General features: G+C 35.4%; 1 protein-coding gene across 2 annotated transcripts in view; it reads right to left on the reverse strand.

The window, feature by feature from the left end:
* LOC135215980 (tubulin beta chain-like) overlaps nt 1–21,535 on the reverse strand; it is a 61,645-nt gene extending 40,110 nt beyond the window's left edge. Inside the window, exon 1 of one of the 2 annotated variants that reach the window (XM_064250927.1) lies at nt 21,340–21,535. In XM_064250927.1, coding sequence (XP_064106997.1) covers nt 21,340–21,396 — 57 coding nt within the window. In that variant the 5' untranslated portion in view covers nt 21,397–21,535. The remainder of the gene's footprint in view (nt 1–21,339) is intronic. The other variant, XM_064250926.1, reaches the window with a different exon arrangement.
* Between the last annotated feature and the right edge of the window lie 379 nt (nt 21,536–21,914).

A 21,914-nucleotide genomic window follows, 5' to 3' on the forward strand; every position in this document is an offset into this window, starting at 1 on the left:
AATTATTAGTTCAGTGGACTCAGTTACGTATAATTTATCTAGATGGCTTGTAAAAATTCTTACACCCTTGGTAGGAAACATTTCTAACACGAATGTTAAAAACAATGTTGATTTTATAAACAAATTGAATAGTTTAAATTTGAATTTTGATTTTGATATGGTTAGTTTTGATGTTGTCTCTTTATTTACAAAAGTACCTGTAGATGATTTGCTTCGAATGTTTGAATTAGATGAATTAGAATGTCATGGACATTCCCTATTAACTGTAGCAAAACCTCATTAGTCTTCATAAGGTTATGTATCAAAGATAGTAAATTTCGTTTTAATGGGAAATTTTTTGTACAAAAGTTTGGCATGGCTATTGGTAATCCCTTATCTCCTGTCCTTAGCAACATTTACATGGAATTTCTTTAGACAAAACTCTTACCAAGAATTTTGCCCCAAAACGTTATATGGTTTAGGTATGTGGGTGATATTTTCTGTATTTGGCCAGGTCACGAAAATCTCCAGGAATTCCTTAATAATCTCAGTAATTCAGTCCCTTCTATAAAATTTACTGTAGAGGAAGAAAGAAATTGTAATTTTGAATTTCTTGATGTAACTGTCCATAGAAATTATAGAAATTTCACCTTTTCAGTCTTTTGGAAATCAACTAACATTGCCTCTTTTGTTCATTACTACTCCAATCACCATCAAAATGTTAAATTCCCTGTTTTTTCTGGGATGTTCCTAAGGGCTTTACGTTCCTGTAGCCCGCAGTTTATTGACGCTGAGATTAAAACTATTTATGATATTGCATTGAAACTTATATACCCAAGGACTTTTGTAGATGTGGCATGGAAAAGAGCTAGAAAAACATTTTATTTAACTAATGACAAACTTGAATTTAGTAAGCATAACATTCTAAAATTACCCTATGATGAAAGGTTTATAGATATTCCTAGAATTTTAAAGCTTTTTAACATAAATGTTGTTTTCAGTAATATTAATGTCAAGAGTTTAGTAATAAAAAATTCTCGTAAAAATCTTCCAGGCTGCATATATGAAATTCCTTGCAAAGAGTGTGATAAAGTCTATTACGGACAAACCGGTAAATCTCTTTCACAACGTCTCAAACAGCACCAATATTCTGTGAGAACTGGACAAATATCGAATGCATTATTCGTACATATGAGAGACTTAGATCATCATATTAACTGGAGTCAAGCAAAAGCCTTAATCCCATGTAATGACAGTTAAAAGGAATATCATTGAATCTTGTTTCATCAAGTCAAATAATGGAAATGTTCTAAATTTAAGTCTTGGTTTATTTAAACTTGATGCCTTCATGATGAAAAAAGTTGTAGATAAATATAAGCAACAAAATTATTATATTCAGTTTTTATATGTTTTGGACTGTACGGATACTTTGTAGTTTCTGTTGGGGTTAAATCTATGTTTAGGTTTGTGACCGTGTGATATCGATAATCCTGATTATCTCTTTAATTTTTGCCCTTTGTTTTGACAGTTAACCATCTGGTATTCTTGATCTTGTTGTGTACCTGAGAACTTTCTCTATAATTGTATTTCATTCGTTCCTTGACAATGTCTTAGTAAAGACGAAAGCGCTTGGATTTCTGGCTATCATTTTCCTGTGGCATTCGCTATATATATATATACATATATATATATATATATATATATATATATATATATATATATATATATATATAGATAGATAGATAGATACACACACACACACACACACACACACACACACACACACATATATATACTTATATATATATATGTGTGTGTGTGTGTGTGTGTGTGTGTGTACTTATGTGTGTATGTGTGCGCGCGCGCTCTAGTATGTATATATATATATATATATATATATATATATATATATATATTATATATATATATATATATATGTATATATATGTTATATATGTGGTGTATATATATATATATATATATATATATATAGTAGAGATTGTGTGAGACACTTTAACAATTGGATGCAACGCTAATTTGAAGAGCATCTAATTACCAATCTTGAAGCCTTTTGCATGGAAGGCGCAGAAATGGACAGGCTTGCTCATGTCGGCGTCTCAAGGAAAATTATGCGGGAAGTGCCCGATAAGCGGAAAGGTTTCCAAAAATATTTTAGCAATATTGAAAGAACTCTTATCCCCAAATACCTTCCTCAAACACCTGCAAAGAAAACACGGCTTAACAATCAAAAGTTGAAACGCACAAAAGGGGTCGGAGGTGGTCTGGACGTGTGAGGAAACGAGAAGAGGGAGTGGCGGTGCTGTTGCCTGAATCGGAACCTGTGAGGAAAATCAAAGAAAAGTACGGAATGCAAAATATTTACAAGGTGCAAACGCGTTCCTATTGATATTTGGTACTTCTTCCTTTTCCAAAATAACAATTGTAAGCTTTCTTCGAAGTATCTCTGTGCCATAGTTTTCCTTTCGTATATTCTCCATATTAGGACGCTGGTCTGAAGGGTCTCTCATAGCAAGCCATAAATTTTTTCGAGGGAAAAATGCACAATTGTCTTTTCGTGAGTTCAGTCTACAAATAGAATAAGACAACGTGAAATCGGCTACTTAATGTTCCATAAGTTTGCCTCTGATTACACTCAGAAGGTTGGCTTCATAATTAAAGAAAAAACGGAAGCATAATCAATGAGCAAATGAGTTTTAGGAGAGGTCAGAATGAGCAAGGATTCGTGAATGGTCATTGCACTGATACATGCAAGACTTTCATATAAATATATATATATATATATATATATATATATATATATATATATACTATATATATGTGTGTGTGTGTGTGTGTGTGTGTGTGTGTGTGTTCAGCAATGTCACCAATCTGGACGTGGCAGATATATACGTAGATAACCACAGGAAAGGTGAAAATTAAAACCCAGCTACCAAGCACTTTCGTGTATTGCATAGACTTCTTCTAACCTTTGTACCCTGTAGAAGTGTATGCAATACACGAAAGCGCTTGGTACCTGATCTTAAATTTTCACCTTTTCTGTGAATACTTATGATACGACATTGTGTGGTAGTATATTGTGTGGTGGAATTCAAACATCCGCTTCTGATGGCATTTGTTGATTACCAGAATCCTTTTGATGACGTCATCAGACCAATATTATGGAAGGTCTAGCGTCACTATGGCACTCCTATCAAATATGTAACGCTCATTGAAATAGTCCACAAATCAGATGCATGATTGAAGAAGATGAGTGCTTGTCAAGTGAATCTTAGTCAGTAGTGGGGTGCTACAAGGAAATGTTATTTTACATTGTTCATTTGTCCTTCTCACAGATTTCGCAGTTAAAAATAATCAGTCGAAGATGTTAGAAGTTTAGATTTGAAAAACGATAGCAACATGGCAGATTTGGAATATGCAGATGCTGCGGTTTCAATTTCCCAAAAACGACAAGACCTGCGTAGATTCCGTAATGGAATACATCATTCTCCTCTCTCTCTCTCTCTCTCTCTCTCTCTCGCCATAAAGAATGAGTCATCCTAGCTCTTTCTCTTGCTACAACACTTTTATTGGTCACCATCTCCCTTCCCTCCCCCTCCTTGACATTTAGGTATTCGGGTGGGGGGTGGGGGGGAGGAACTGTGAGAGGAAGGTCCTCTGTTCGATAGTGGCCCTTTTCCAGGCAGTCTGATCTTAATGATAACTAAGTTTATACGTGTTTTCAGACATCGATTAGTGGCGCTTGCATTCATTCAGAACGATTGTCTGGTCCAGCCGTCGTTCGTTTACGCTCTGCTTGTGGTTGTTTGGACAGGGCGTTTTCTTCACTATTTCTTATTAGCTGTTTGGTCGTTGTGTAAAATTCTCAGGAGGGTATTCATCTTTCTCATTTTGTTTTGTTTCCTATCTTGAGCGAATATTGTATTAGCACATGGTTTTATTGACACCTTTTTTTCAGCATTATATTCGAGATTATCAGGTTTTGTAAAGGTTTCAAAAATGTATCACAATATATTTAAGATTGCAGCAATTTTATAAGCTATGCTTACCAAGATGACTTAGGAGAAGAATAAAAACTAAGGAAAATTGTTTTGTACGGAATTGCTACGTCCTTCCTCTTTGAAAGAAGGCGCTCAGTTTCTTCCCGGGTTTCTTGTCTTATTTTGTGGGGAGAGTGATCTGTGCAAGGTCATCAGGGTGCCTGAAAGTATTTCAGTAATTACGAAACGTGACTTTATCATTAAGAATAATTGTTATGTCCTTTTCCCAGACATCAAAGGCTTCCCAAAAGGTTAATTAATCTTCAGGGTCTCCCGCACTGTGTCTAGACATTTCCGCATTTTCACTTGTTCATTTTGCATCCTGATTACTATTCATTATCAGCACGAAGCAAGTTGAAAATGTATGGTTCGAAGACCTTTAAAAAAATCAGGTAAAGTCATCGTTCCGTGATTATCTGTCATTGCTTAGTATAAACTGAACCTTCGAACATCCTTCATTATTTTTTATTTCCTGGTTATAAATCTTAGAGGTCACTGCGTCTTTTGTTTCACCTTTAAACGAATCGTTTCTTATCCGGCTGCCATTTCCACGATAACTTCGTGGCAGTTATAAGAATCGGAAAGTTTTTATGAGTTGTTTATTAGGACTTGTGTGTTTGTGTATGTGTGAGTGCAGCCGCGTGTATATATATAAAATATATATATATATATATATATATAATATATATATATATATATTCCCGTAGGGGGGCGGTGCCATCAGTGCACCTCATGCGGTGCACTGTAGGCATTACTTAATGTTCTTTACCAGCGTGCCTTCGGCCCCTAGCTGCAACCTCTTTCATTCCTTTTACTTTACTTCCTTCCAAATACTCTCTCTTTCATCTTAATTTCCACCCTCTGCTAATAATTGCTTCATAGGTCCCAGTGCTTGGCCTTTGGTCTAAATTCCATATTTAAGAGGAAGGTTAGTAAGTTTGTTCAGTTTTCTCTACCACGGTCGACTGACAACCAGGTACGCAATTCCCTTTTAAGTTCAAGAGATGAGCAGTGGGACATAACGCAACGTAGCCAAAGCGTCATTACCAACTTAGAATTTGGATAATTCCCACGGGAGGCCAACGTCCTAACCAGTGAACCACGAGCCTATTTATACATACTAGGTAGAGTAGTTTACATAAGATTTCTTATGTAATTTAGCCAATTACTTTGACACGCAGAGAAAGAAAGGTGTACAAATAAACAAGGAAGACTCTGCAGAATAAATTCACGGGAATCAAATTCACTTTTGTTTCCTCTTATTTTCCAGTCTTATTTTTTCCGAAAGTCTTCTAACAATTTTACTTTGCCGATGATTACAGAGGGAGCGACAGGGAGAAGACGTTGTTGTTGATGAAACACGATCTATGTACATAGAAGCTTTAACCGCTGTCTGTTCGTTATATATGTATATATATAGATAGATATTATATATATTATATATATATATATATATGATAAGATATATATGAACAGACCACACCACACACACATATATATATATATAATATATATATATATATATATATATATAGTATGTATGTATGTATGTTTGTATGTATGTATACATACATACATGTGTGTCTGTGTGTTGTAAGTTGTGGCTGGATATCCATGAATCTTTTTCGTGCTGGTAATAACGGGTTCGGCCGAAAGAAAATCAGTTCGAAGAAAGAGAGAGAGAGAGAGAGAGAGAGAGAGAGAGAGAGAGAGAGAGAGAGAGAGAAACGTCTTCCATGTCTGTAGGTCTCCAGTCATTATTTTCCGAGCACATAACATTCTTTTCGTTTCCACAGACACCAGATCAAGATAACATTGTTTGTTCCCATATCGCATTACAGCAAGAGCGGTCTACCAGTATCATCCGGTTCATAATGACGATGATGGCGAATGAGATATATGTATATATATATATATATATATATATATATATATATATATATATATATGATATGTGTGTGTGTGTGTGTGTGTGTGTGTGTGTGTGTGTGTGTGGTGTGTGTGTATATATAATATATATATATATATATATATATATATATATATATATATATATATATATATATATAGGCATTTCCTTTCACAAAATAAAAATATAAATGAAATTAAAAACCAGTATGGTTAAGAAGGTATCAATATCTCCACTACAACATAAAACCTAGTGAACACATCAGACATATACATATATATATATATAATAAAATAATACATGTGTAATTTTCTTTTGGTTTTACATGCCTGGAACAGTGGAGATATAAATAACTTCTTTAATATAATGAATTCCTATTTTATTTTTATTTTCATTTTTATTTTGTCAAGTGAAAGATTTGTGTTGTTGGAGTCGGTTTAACCCATTTCTGAATAGGTAAGGAGCAATCATGTTGCCTGTTCTCAAATCAGTTAAGTTTTAATTTATGAATTAATACATACATGTTGAAGTTGAAAGGTAATGCCAAGTCCAAAATATTCGCCAAAAACTGGTTGTTCATTTAGGGAAGAAGGTCCAGCTCAAGTGGTTGGTATTGATTTCCCGACTATTTTCCCTCCTTTTTTTCCTTCTTTCTCTTGACGTCGATATGATGATTAATATGTAAAGTCCATCGGGTGTCTTCGATTTCGTTTCTATATTGCAGAGAAAGTCCCGGTTTACAAGAATAATCGGAACTGTTGATGTCAGCTTCACAAGACAATGTGTTCGAAGTAAAAATGACGCTTGGCGTGATACTCATTCATCTGAATCGCTCTGTTGCTAGCTGTGCAATAAAAGATTCATTGTAGATAATTTCATGTGTGATGATGAGTCAGCCCGTCTCTTGCAGAATGCCTTTGATAGAAGGGATCTTTCGCTAGATTTTAAACCTTCCAAGTAGTCTTTTCTTTAGCCACGGTGTCTTCGGCCCCTTTCGTTTACTAAATACGCATTTACACACACACACAAAAAAAGCATCGTGACATTTTGTCTCTTTCATTCTTTAGAAAAGTTGCATTACATTTGTGTTGAGTTCCGGGTGAACCACTGAAATGCCATGAGCGTCCCGTTGCTATGGCAACGATATTTCCTTTCAGTCTTCTCTCGAATGCAAATGGAATGGGAGCTTCTCTTTCGCCTTCTCCGGTTAAGATACAAATTTTCAAATTAAATACATTATGTATATATATGTATATGTATATACACATATATATATAATATATATATATATATATATATATATATATATAAATATATATATCTGTATGTGTGTGTGTGTGTGTGTGTAGAGAGAGAGAGAGAGAGAGAGAGAGAGAGAGGGTTGGGGGAAATAGAATGTACTATACTACGTATACTTCTTTGAAAGCTATTGTATTTGTTTTAATGTATTCATGTAAGGTAACATATATGAATTTATTCCGGAGTGTTTGGTACCTGTCGGTATAAATGGCAAGGTAAATTTTCACTAGTTTCTACGTGGTCGTGGCTCTTTCGTAGGTGACAGAGTTGGAACGCTTCTCCGTTCGACCTGATAACTCTCAAACTCTAGGAAGATTCATCTGCAGCTATTGACGATTATTCCCTGGTTTTCTTAGTCAGATTTAGTTTGAAATATTATTATTATTATTATTGTTATTATTATTATTATTATTATTTTTTTTTTTTTTTTTTTTTTTTTTTTTTTTTTTTTTTTTGCTCTATCACAGTCCTCCAATTCGACTGGGTGGTATTTATAGTGTGGGGTTCCGGTTGCATCCTGCCTCCTTAGGAGTCCATCACTTTTCTTACTATGTGCGCCGTTTCTAGGATCACACTCTTCTGCATGAGTCCTGGAGCTACTTCAGCCTCTAGTTTTTCTAGATTCCTTTTCAGGGATGTTGGGATCGTGCCTAGTGTTCCAATGATTTATGGGTACGATTTCCACTGGCAATATCCCATATCCTTCTTATTTCTATTTTCAGATCTTGATACTTATCCATTTTTTCCCTCTCTTTCTCTTCAACTCTGGTGTCCCATGGTATTGCGACATCAATGAGTGATACTTTCTTCTTGACTTGTCAATCAACGTCACGTCTGGTCTGTTGCACCTATCACCCTATCCGTTCTGATACCATAGTCAGAGGATCTTTGCCTGATCGTTTTCTATCACTCCTTCAGGTTGGTGCTCGTACCACTTATTACTGCAAGGTAGCTGATGTTTCTTGCACAGGCTCCAGTGGAGGGCTTTTGCCACTGAATCATGCCTCTTTTTTGTACTGGTTCTGTGCAAGTGCCGGGCATTCACTTGCTATGTGGTTTATGGTTTCATTTTTCGCCTGATCTTGTGCCGCTGTTATCATTCCTTCAGTTTCCTTCTTTAGCTCTCCCCTCTGTAGCCATTGCCAATTGTCATCGCTGGCTAGTTCTTTAGTCTGTCTCATGTATTGTCCGTGCATTGGTTTGTTGTGCCAGTCTTCTGTTCTTTCTGTCCTTTCTCCTGTCTCTGTATATTTTCTGGGTCTTCGTCTACTTTTATTGTCCTTCTTCCCATGCACTCTTTAGCCACTCGTCTTCACTGGTTTTCAGATATTGCCCCAGTGCTCTGTTTTCGATGCTGACGCAGTCCTCTATACTTAGTATCCCTCCTCCTTTTTCCTTTCGTGTTATGTATAGTCTGTCCGTATTTGCTCTTGGGTGTGTTTAATGCTTTTGTGTATTGTCATTTTTTTGTTTCCTTGTTTTTCTGATCTATGCTGCGGAGTTCTGCCTTCGTCCATTCCACTATTCCTGCGCTGTATCTGATTACTGGCACTGCCCATGTGTTTATGGCTTTTATCATATTTCCGGTGTTGAGTTTTGACTTGAGTATCGCCTTGAGTCTCTGCATATATTCTTTCCTGGTCGTGTCCTTCATCTCTTGGTGTTTTATTATTATTATTATTATTATTATTATTATTATTATTATTATTATTATTGTCTATCAGTCTTCCAATTCGACTGAGTGGTATTTATAGTGTAGGGTTCCGGGTTGCATCCTGCCTTCTTAGGAGTCCATCACTTATCTTACTATGTGCGCCGTTTCTAGGATCACACTCTTCTGCGTGAGACCTGGAGCTACTTCAGCCTCTAGTTTTCCCATACTCCTTTTCAGGGATCTTGGGATCGTGCCTAGTGATCCTATGATTATGGGTACCATTTCCACTGGCATATCCCATATCCTTTTTATTTCTATTTTCAGGTCTTGATACTTACCCATTTTTTCCCTCTCTTTTTCTTCAACTCTGGTGTCCCATGGTATTGCGACATCAATGAGTAATACTTTCTTCTTTGATTTTGTCAATCAACGTCACGTCTGGTCTGTTTGCACTTATCACCCTATCCGTTCTGATACCATAGTCCCAGATGATCTTTGCATGATCGTTTTCTATCACTCCTTCAGGTTGGTGCTCGTACCACTTATTATTAATATTATTTATTTATTTTATTATTATTATTATTAATTATTATTATTATTATTATTATTATTATTATTACTTTGTTAGATTTCAGGCCCATTCATAAAACGTTCGCTAGCTCACAACTTTTGTACTTTGTTTTTTGGCCAATTCCAGTTAATATTTTTTTTAAGTTGTTTGTAAACCATTTCTGCCCTTTTTATTTATTTTTTTTTTTTTTTTTGTAGGTTGAGACCGGCGCGATAATCTTACGGCGCGTTGCATTGTTGCTAATTAGCTACAATTATTATTTCAAAATTATGTGATCGCGTTCTTATATAGCATCAGTATCTGAACATTCCACGGTAGCAATATTATGCGAGTGACTTAACATCGGTTTTATAATATATATATATTATATATATATATATATATATATATATATATATATATATATATATATATATATATATATATATATATATATATATATATATATATATATATATATATATATATATATATATAATATATATATATATATATATATATATATATATATATATATATATATATATATTATATATATATATATATTATATATATATATATATATATATTGTAAAGGAATATTGATTTATTGAATGTAAAATTGCAGAAAAGGTTGAAAATTGATATTTGCATAGAAAAAAAGTGTGTACACTAGACAACAGATGGCAGTAGCGCTTGGCGTAGGCGGTAGTCGCCAAGGATAATGTACCGAAACAATGATATTTGGTCCATGGATGTCTAGCGTGAGTCTGGTATATAAAGGCCCAAAACGACGATTTTCGTTGGAGCTGAAACAAACAAGTGATTATAATAGTGTATCAAGTTTTGAGGAATATATGGTAATGTACTGTTTATCCATTGGACGTTTTCTTGTGTGATGTAACGTTGGTTGCCACTAACTTTTTGATGTTACAGTGAATTATATGTTGTGTTGATGTAAAGCTTTGTGACTTGGGTATTATACTGTAAAAACATGCAGTGATTAGTGATTAGTAGTCTTGATGAAGTGCTGTATAGCGAGTCTTTGCTTTTGTGTAAAGCGTCCGTAATTTGTTTAATGTTCTGTTTGTGACTTTAATTTCCTTACTAGTTGTTATTAAAGTACATTTTAAGTTATAGTGAGTTGTCACTGTTTCCTGATATATTCTCCTCGTAAATCCTTACCATAAAAGAGAGATTTTTTTTTTATGTTACATGGGGGGCCTGTCAAACGAAACCCGAACGTATCCCTACTCAGTTTTTTTGCTCATTCTATCGAACGAAACTCAAACATATCCATACTCATTGTTTACTCATTCTATCGAACGAAAAATCCCGAACGTATCCTTAATTAATTTGTTGCTTTGCTTCATGTCGAACGTATTCGACCATAACTTGACGTATCCCTACTGTTAATTGCTTTTCAGTACTTCCATGTACTTTAGAGAGGGGGGAGAGTTGTGATAGTGTTAGTGCTATATTTGTCTTGCTGTGTTATTTTGAGCAGGTTATTAAAAGATGTTTGATTTGAAAGATTTCATACGTAGTCCTAGTGGTGAAAAGTTAGAAGGTATAACTAAAATAGACTGGATTGTTCTAGCTAGGTACTATAATGTAGAAGTATCAGAATCTGCAAGGAAGCAAGAAATCTCAAATAAAGTAAGTGAGGCGCTAATGACTTTAGGCATTTTGTCTGATAAGGAAGGGTTGTTACTAATGAGTTGGGAAGGGCAAGAAACTGATAGCCAGCAAAGCGCAAGTGAGAATAATACAGAGGGTAGTGCAAGTAAAGAGGAAGGTGCCAAAGCCGTACGTGAAAAAACCAAGTCACGCAGGGTTAAACCAAAAAAGTCCAAACTTTTTTATGAAGGGATGATGTTGAGCAGATGCAGATTCATTTGCAAATAGTTAGAATAGAGAATGAGAAAGCTGTTGAACTAAAGAAGTTAGAAAATGAGAGAGCTGAAAAGGTTGGAAGATAGAAGCTGAGAAAGAGGTTGAGCAAAAGAAGAAAGAGGTTGAGCAAAAGAGGATAGAGCTAGAGATGAAGAAACTTGAAGTAGAAGAAAAGTCCAGAGAAATACCAAAATCTTTTAGAATAGACAATGCAGTAAAAAGTGTACCAATTTTTGTTGAAAATGAAGTGGATGCATTTTTTTTACAATTTGAGAAAGTGGCAGAACAGCGTGAATGGCCGAGAACGTCATGGAGCACGTTGATGGTTCAAACCTCCTTTCGAGGAAAGGCTAGGGAAGTATTTGCTGCCTTATCTTTAGATGATTCTAAGGATTATGAGAGAGTTAAATCCGAAGTTTTGAAGCTTATGAATGGGTGCCAGAGAGGTATAGAGAGAAGTTCAGAAGCTGGATAAAGAGACAGTCGTACTCATATGGAGTATGCACGGGAACAACGCCTGTGGTATGATAGGTGGATGAATGCCCGAGAAGTTAATGGTGATTTCGGTAAACTTCAGGAACTTATTTTGCTTGAGCAGTTCAAGGATGGTATTAATCCACTTATTAAAACATATTTGGATGAACGTGATGTAGATAATGTGGATGAAGCCACTAGATTGTCTGATAATTATGCATTGACCCATAAGCTATATAATACTGACGTCACTCCTAAAATTGGAAGGAGCAGAGTTTGGGAAGAGCAGCAAATTACAAGGCACAAGGTAAGACTACGAGTTACAGGTATCATCTCGTGGAGTCAATAATAAATCCTTTAATAAGAGAGGTGGTAGAGGGCAAGTCGATATAAGTTCTGGTCCTAGTGTTAGTGCTGGACAAGCAGGATACAGTGTAAATGATCAGTTTACACCTAGTTACCAAAATAATAGGCGAAAATTTTAGAGATTTTGTATGTTTCAGTTGTGGCAAACCAGGACACATCAGTAGGAGTTGTCCACATCGCACAATAAAACCGCCAATCAAGTGGTAAATAAAGTTAAAGATAAACCTGTACATTTTAAGGATGATCATAAACCTGAAAATACCATTGCATTGTTGAATCAACCACAAGCATGTGGTGACAGAGGTCTTGTTTGTTTGCTTCTCCCCTTAGGCCAGGTAAGAGGTATTGTAACGATAGCATCGACAGTAATAATATATGTGATGTTGATGAGAATATAGGTTATCAAAATAGGTTAACAATGATGTTCAAAAATGTTAGTAATGTTGGTTGTATTGAGGATATTGTAAAAGGAAATGGAGTGAGACTACCTGAAGAGAAGTCCACATCCAAGGTACTGAATTGTATGACCCTTTTATGGGAGATGGTTGGTTACACCTCCCTTGTGTTGAAAAAAGGAAAGTAAGGTGGTTAAGAGATACCGGAGCGGTACAGTCTGTAATGATAAGAAATATGTATGACAGTGGAAGGATACTGGAGAGTATGTACTTCTGCGTGGGTTTGGACCTGAGTTTTCAGCTCCATTAGTAGAAGTAAGGTTAGAAACTCCGTAATTTCGGGATATGTTAAAATTGCTTTGGTGAGAGAAATCCCAGTGTCAGGAGTAGAGTTAATTCTTGGAAATGATGTATGTGGAGACAAAGTTTTTGGGTAGCGTAATCCAATTTTAAGACGAAAAACCCTTTAATTCTTCATTTATTACAGAAGTTGAATGTACATTTCCAAAACTTATTTCCTGCTTGTGCAGTTTACTACAAGAAGTAAGAGTGCCGAAGGAAAGGTAAATGATGACGACGGTTTGGATTTACAAAACTTGTTTAAAGATAGTCCGGAAACACTACAAGTAAGTAAAGTCAGTACTCCTTTGCGAATGCTGAAAGTTAATACGGAAGAATTTCGTTTGAAATCTTCAAATTGAAGATGATAATTTGAAGGTAATAAGAGATAATGCCCTTGTTGATATAAATGATATCGAGAAGGAAGGCAAGTGTTACTTTTTAAAGGATGGAATCCTAATGAGGAAGTTCAAGAGTAGAAATGTTAATGATGTTGTAGAACAAGTGGTCATTCCAAGTAGTTATAGGAATTTTGTTCTAGGTATTGCTCATGACTGTAGTTATTCTGGTCATTTAGGTATAAACAAAACTTATGAGAAATTATTAAGGTATTTTTTTTGGCCTTAGATGCGGAAAGATTGTAGTGAATATTGTAAAAATTGTGATTTATGTCAAAAAGTAGGTAAAGCTCAACATGACCCTAAGGTGATGCCATTGCAACCCATTGAAGTTCCAGGAGAACCCTTGAGAAACTGGTTTTGGATTGTGTAGGACCTCTGCCTAGGTCTAGCAAAGGTAACGAGTATTTGCTGACAATTATGTGTAGTGCTACCAGATTTCCAGAGGCTATTCCTTTAAGAACAGTGAGTGCTGATAAGATAATTTAAGCGCTTAACAAGTTCTTCTCGCTGGTAGTTTGCCAAAAGAAGTTCAAAACCGACCAAGGAACCAACTTTACGTCTAGAAAGTTTACCTCATTTTTAGCCTGTCAGAATATTAAGCATTGCTTATCGTCTCCTTATCACCCACAGAGCCAAGGAGTGGTCGAACGATTTCATCGAACCTCCAAAACCATGCTTCGCAACGTACTGTTGTGAAAATGAAAAGGAATGGGATGTCTACATACCAATGTTGCTATTTGCCGTTCGTGATAGCGTACATTCATCGTTGGGTTATTCTCCTTTTCAGTTAGTATATGTCCATCAGGTAAGGTCACCCATGGAGGTGATAAAGAATCAGTTGATTTCAGATGAGAAGGATTCTAGCACGTTACAAGAAATGAAGGAAAAAATAAAGAAAATATGGAAAGTAGCACATGAGAATCTTAAAGTAGTACAAAGGAAGAGATGAAAAGAAATTACGACAAAAAGGCTGCAAAACGTGAACTCGACATAGGAGATAAGGTTCTAGTGTATCTCCCTACAGCTGGTAAGGTTTTTAACCAGAAGTATATAGGTACCTTGCACGGTGAAGGAAAAAGTAAGTGATGTTAATTATCGAATTCAATTTCCTACAGGACGGAGGAAAGTTAAAACTTTCCATATTAACAAATTAAAGAAGTATAACGAATCCAGTGGAGTGTTGTCAATTGCAAAAGAGGATGATGAAAAAGACGTTGAAGAAGAAATTGAACTTAGATTAAAAAATACAGATTATTTGAGTGATGATGAAAAATTTAGGAAGTTATGTATTCATTTATCTGATGAACAGCAGCATGATTTTAAAGTGCTAATTCAAAACTTTTCAGATCTATTTTCAGACCATCCTAAACAAAAGGATAAAAGGAGTACAAACATAAAACAGGTTGAGAGAAGAGACTCCAATAAGTCAGCGTCCATACAGAATGTCGCCGAGGCAACAACAACAGTTAAAGACCGAAGTTGCTTAATCTACTGAAACCACGGACTAGCAGAGGAAAGCCATAGTGAATGGGCTAGCCCATGTATTCTAGTCGACAAACCTGACGGAAGTGCAAGAATGTGTACAGACTATCGAAAGGAAAGTGCTTGTTACCAACGACGTGGCAGTCTCCGACAGTTGCTAAATGGAAGTAGCTAATGTTTAAGACTGTAAGAGTGAAAATTCAGAATGGACTGAGGAGAGAGCCGCTGAGTTAAAAGGGGGGGAATGTAAAGGAATATTGATTTATTGAATGTAAAATTGCAGAAAAGGTTGAAAATTGATATTTGCATAGAAAAAAGTGTGTACACTAGACAACAGATGGCAGTAGCGCTTGGCGTAGGCGGTAGTCGCCAAGGATAATGTACCGAAACAATGATATTTGGTCCATGGATGTCTAGCGTGAGTCTGGTATATAAAGGCCCAAAACGACGATTTTCGTTGGAGCTGAAACAAACAAGTGATTATAATAGTGTATCAAGTTTTGAGGAATATATGGTAATGTACTGTTTTCTTGTGTGATGTAACGTTGGTTGCCACTAACTTTTTGATGTTACAGTGAATTATATGTTGTGTTGATGTAAAGCTTTGTGACTTGGGTATTATACTGTAAAAATGCAGTGATTAGTGATTAGTAGTCTTGATGAAGTGCTGTATAGCGAGTCTTTGCTTTTGTGTAAAGCGTCCGTAATTTGTTTAATGTTCTGTTTGTGACTTTAATTTCCTTACTAGTTGTTTTAAAACGTACATTTTAAGTTATAGTGAGTTGTCACTGTTTCACCTGATATAATTCTCCTCGTAAATCCTTACCATAGAGAGAGATTTTTTTTTATGTTACAATTATATATATATATTTATATATATATATATATATATATATATATATATATATATATATATAATATAATATAATATTAAACTTTTCCTTGACGAACCTGAAGGTAACCTTTAGTTATCATTTATACGACGGCGATAAGATTTGTATCTTAAATATCTAAACATTTTTTTAAACTTCACTTAATTATTAGTAATTTCACTGATCATTTAAGACTGGACTTAGTCATTCATAAAACGTTTGATATTTTATCATCTGTTTAATAATATGGATAATACGAAAAATGTTATACACTCAGTTAATAATATAATTATCACTTTAAGACTTGAAGTCGTCTCTAAGATTTCACCTTTTAACGTTTTCCATAATGATTATTGCAGAGGTTGCTCCAAACGGTTGCAATACTCTGCGTGCCTCTGCCTCTTGGTGGCTTGCTTTTTATAACCGCTGACGAGGTAGATAAAGGAATGGGATCAATTCCAGTGGTCAAAAATTCCCCTTTCCAAAAGAGGTTAATTTCCCCAGTGAAGAAACGAAATGTGGCGGCATGAAAGATTTGTTTCATTCCCTTTCTAACTCTGAACTCGGGATATCCCAACTTTATTTTGGGTGTCTACATTCTTCTGGGTCTCATCTTAGAAGGACTTGCCAGAGGCCACGTTTGTCAACGACATTGTTCTCTGAAGTCAGCTTTGCTCATTGACATTGTTCACTGAAGTCATATACGTCTACATGACTTCGTTCGCTGCATTAAGTTATTCAAGCCACATTCATCCGAGTTACATGATCAGCAATTCCTGGATTATTCGGTTTGATGACTTTTTTTCCCTTCTGTCGACTAACTTGGGCATTCTCTAGACTTCTTTCTTTAAGAAGGCAGTTATGTCTCTTCTCTGCTGATTACGTCCTCCATTCCCCTCACTATTCTTTACTTGCTCCTCTAAACAGCTTCAGCATCTCATGACGTGTCATCGTCCTCTAATACTAAGTATTTGTGTCTTAATCCTATACATGCTGGAACAAGAAAACACAGTCACAAACGACCAAAAGACTGATAAAGAAAGTAGTAACAAACACATCAAAGATGCCAGAAGCAAACACATCTACAACATCCACAAATCGCAGCCATACAGAAGTAAACAAATACAACACCAACTTCAACAAAAAGGAATGAAAACCACAACTCCTCAATTCCACTGCAACAACAAAGGCTGTCCTCACACGCTAACTTCCCGAACTTTGCAATGTAAAGTATCGCATGCATGCCTTTCGTTTATTATGTTCTTTCAGATTTTTTTTTTAACTTACCAGCGCTCTCTCTCTCTCTCTCTCTCTCTCTCTCTCTCTCTCTCTCTCTCTCTCTCTCTCTCTGCTATAAAACATCGTACCTCCTTGTGTAAATATGTAATGTATGGTCGATACCTCACGGTAAATTTACAGTACATTCATGTTGCAACAAATCAATATAAAGAGTTGGAATCTCCTACTGCTACAACAACTACTATTACTAATACTACTGCTGCTGCTGCTACTGCTGCTGCTGCTACTACTAATGAGAGAAAATTTCAAGACGATGAACAACTAATGCGTAGTTCTCTTATCTTACCGTTCTGGTACCCTTTTCTATAAAGATGGAAGTTGCTAAAAAGACATAGAAACCGCATGACAATGGCAAGAAAAATACATATGGAAAAGTAAAATCTTAAAACCTCTTGTTGAAAAAGGGCAAGAAAAACAGATTTACATTATGTACAATGGAAATGAACCATCCGTAAATGTTTTAGAATGGTTTCTTCACTCTAATACTACGGTATATATTATAGAATCCTGATTTCTTATTCATTCTTGGATGCTGAAAGTATTTTAAAATCCTCTCCATTTATAGTTTCACTACACAGGCTTACAGAAAAGTCACTTATGGATAACTACATTAGTCCAGTCGTTTGTAGGATGCGTTTAGACTAAAAATTTTACTTGTATTTTTTTATGAATTTTTTTTTTGCGCGTTTATGCTATTTTTCAGTATTTATAAAAGGTGGTATTAGAATAGCACCCAGGAACAATAGCACCCAGGAACAGAAGTCAGTAATTATGGATTGGCATCGCTTTTTCTTTGCCTTGTTATTAATTAAAATAATAATCTGAAAATATAGGCTACTGTTTACTATGATAAATACTCCTCATCTTCATCTGAGAACACACACACACAAAAAACAGCACCGCCACAGAGACACTAATCTCAGCCGGACATGAAAATTTAACTTAAATATAGGTGAACGAAAGGTCATGCGTAGTAGCCTCCATTTCCCATTCCAGATAGCCTCCTCTCCGCGGCAGTGCATTTTTCCATTCCCATCCTCCCGGGCCCCCTTCAACGCCAACTGACCTTTGGAACAAACTTTGGTATGCATCCCCGAGAAGCCTCAGTGATCGGCCTCATCGTAGGACTTTGTCCTGATAAACTCTACGGTGTTTGTGTACCAGATTTCACTTTACTTGACGTCTATTATTGTCTGTTTATTATTATTATTCAGAAAATGTACACTGTTCAGATGGAACAAGTCCACAGCGACCATTGACTTGAAATTCAAGCTTCCAAAGAATATGGTGTTCACTAGCAAGGAGTAACAGAAGGTAATGAGAAATACAGAAAGAGGAGATAACTTACGAAAAAATTAAATAAATAGATAAATTTATAAATAAAATATAAGTAAATTATTAAAGTACAAGTAATGCATTGCATCTTCTCTTGAACCTCTGAAGTTGTATTATGATTCGAATATGTGAATATTACTATACAACACCTTTGATAATTAACCCGCTAAGCAAACTTCGCTAGAATGAAATGTCATAAACAGAAAAAGGAGTAAACTGCACCATAGGTTATATATATATATATCATATAGATATATATATATATATATATATATATATACCATATAGATATATATATATATATATATATATATATATATATATATATATATATATATATATATACAGATTGAGTGATTGTGGAGAAATATCCAGCGTATGCCTGTCAAGATCACAGTTCACGGACTGACGATTATCTTCAAAATCATTCTTCAGAATCTCTCGGGTCAAATGCTAGAAGGGAATAGTTTGAGACGTTAATAGAGTAGGTGATCTTAGCTGCTGTATATAAATGTAATGAGATTGCAAGTGACCGTGTTCCGCTGTACCAAAATACAATCTTTAAGCAGAGCAAGTAGAGTACACAATATACTCAGTACTTCCAGTCTCTTGACTTGAGGTGTTTTGCGTTAATAATACATTCACCATAACTCATATTCCCGCTCCATTTGAAGTCCCAAGTATATTAATAGCCCTGATTGCAATATCTCTCTCTCTTAGTTTTATAGGTTGCAAGAGCTCGTGATACCTTAAGACCACCTTAATCTGTTAATCAATAGTAGTGAATAAGCACTGCTCTCCCTCCCCCATACCCTATTTCTTCAATCGACGCCAACACCTGAAGTGGCATTCAAATTCTTATAATACTTTGAACGGAACAGATCAGATTTTTAGATGCCTGGCTTAATACTAGAATTCGATATCACAACGATGTTCGTTATCGACGCCAGAAATATATATCTTAACGTGTGCATTTTTGTTAAAAGGAAAAGAAATGTCATTTTTTTTCTTTCTCGGCTAATAACATTCTCCCTTTATGCCCGTGTAATCCTTGGAATGCCCATCCAAATAATTATCTCGATAGTTTAATATTCCAAAGCGTTTATTTGTCCTAATATTCGGCAAAAGTCGTTGGTACAGCAGATGGATCTGTAAGTATCTTTTCCTGTCTGCTCTGGTCGACATTCTCTTTTCATCCACTAAATCATTATTATTATATATTTTCTATGCGACTGGTTTGATTCTATACTGAGTGTACCTATTGGAAAGGATGAAAAGATAAACAAAAACAGTTTGATGTTTGGAGTTAAGACGCCATAAATAAGTAGGTTATTAGTTAAAGGTGTAAAATAATTCATTCAAAAGAAAAATTATTCATTGGTAAGAATTCATAACGAAGTCTTTTATAGGTCATAATATATATTTCAAAATTTTACAGGTAATAAATAGGGTATGAATAGATGGGTTGTGCAAATAACTCTTTGGTATATGTTAAAAATAGATGGCCCATAAAAATATTTGGCAAAATGTTATGGAATTAAAATAGGTCAGACGTAAACAAGTCAGAAATAAGTGATTCATAACTGAGTATAGTAGAAATATGGAACGTACATAAAAAAAATGGCCATCAAATAAACAGGTCATGAATATACAGATCATCGGTAAACAGGTCGTAATAGCTCACAAGTGACTAGGTCCTAAGTAAACAGGTGGATTCCATGTGCTATCAAAATGATAAATCAATCACCTACTACGACTTCAGCATACCCTTGCGCCACATTTGTTTCCCTGGAGACGGCATGAAAAGTAGTGCTACTTTTCTACTGGTCATTCTCCTGCTGTTTTCATTACTTATGCAATCAAATGCCTCTCCTCTTTGTCACTGAATAATCAATACTGGTCCTTTACGAATAACTCTCTTAGAATGTGGATAAATAGAGACTCGTTTGAACCATTTTTACCTCAGGAAAATATTTTGATGTAAAGTACTTTTAACTTTAACGAATTTCATGTTATTCATGCTGAGCACTGAGAAAAATAATAAATGGAAAATAATCATGAAAAATTAATCAGTCTTATTAATTTCGTTTAAAGATGAGAATTTGATAGCTATGGAGGTTATATTCCAGTTATATAAGCGTATTAGAATGATATTGGAAGTAGTGTAAATGGGCGTTGATATTGCTGGAGAACCTGGTGACTAATTTTACTAGTAATGAAAGTAGTTCAAGTAAACTATGTTGTTTTTATGTACACTTGATCCTTATGTAAAACTAAAATTCAGTTTCCTTTTACACTGATCTCTCACACGCTTTTCGTTCCTTGAACAATGCATGGTGCTCTTTTAAATGCATTCAGCAGCGTATGGACATGTGGGTAAAGAACTTCAAAGTACGTCTTGAATTCTTGGTTCCGTGGTTCGAGCCCGTGAGCCGACGAATTTCTTATCAACTAAAACATTTCCCTTCAGTTAACATATATGAAAATATATGAATTCCGAGGTAGAGCGAATTAGATATTAAAGGACATTTGTAGCTTAATGAGCGCATATGAATCACAGCGTAGTGATAAAATTCATATAGCAGATAGTGTATCCGATAATTACTCAATGCACAGTTAGCCTCCAGATGAACACTATGGTTTTTATCAGAATTAGACTAACGTGGATAACTTCTCGTCAGACTAATCATATTCATATGTCTGTTCACGGTTGCTTTAACCCATGAAAAAAAACTTGGGTTATTTGATGATTTTTTGATAAAATTCATTTTAAAACCATGAACATTTCTCTTATTAAAACTGTCGACACAAGACCACCTGGCGAAGTCTTACCCTTTTCCTCATTGTGCATTCCCATTTCTAAGTTTCTAATTGTAAGTAAACGTACGAATTTTACGTTGACTTTACTAAGAATCATATTAATGCAATGTATTCCTATCAGGTGCTGTTTTTTTATATTTATTATTGACTGCTTTCTCGAAATCAGTGTTCATCAAACACCTCTGTGGATTCAGGTTTTGTAAAGACTTACCTTAGACCCAATTTGGTTCCCGCATTGTCCAGCCTGAATGTGGACAATTTCGCGCATCTTTCCCCGTCGTCGAACTAAAAAAGAAATTAAATGATTCAAAAATATTTAAAAAATAAACTCGACTGGTTTCTTGGCACCTAATAGCACGAGTCCGCCTGCGACACTCGACACCCCTCGACTGACTGACTGGCTGAATTGGTGTCTTGGGCTCGCCGAGTGCCCCGCTGTCTTCGACGTGACTCCTCGAAGAAGATTCCACCCGCACACGTTTTCTTTACCTCCACCAACGAGCTGCTGGGGTGGAGATTGTGCATTCATCCATCCCTCTCTGTCTGTCTGTCTTTCATAATGTATGTTTCCTGATTTGTTTCTTATTTGTTAGCTGTGTGTTGTTATTATCTTCGATTTGTATTTTGAATTTTATTTATGTATAGTGCCACATGCCTGCCTTTATTAACGTAGATATGATTTAAGAAAATTTAAGATAAAAGTAGCTATTTAGGCAAATATGCTTTCCAGTCACTTTAGCGCCATCTAGTGTTCGCTCGCGTATACAGGTACGTCACCCATGGAGT

This window comes from Macrobrachium nipponense, chromosome 19, assembly GCF_015104395.2.
Source record: "Macrobrachium nipponense isolate FS-2020 chromosome 19, ASM1510439v2, whole genome shotgun sequence".
NCBI classification, from domain to species: domain Eukaryota; kingdom Metazoa; phylum Arthropoda; class Malacostraca; order Decapoda; family Palaemonidae; genus Macrobrachium; species Macrobrachium nipponense.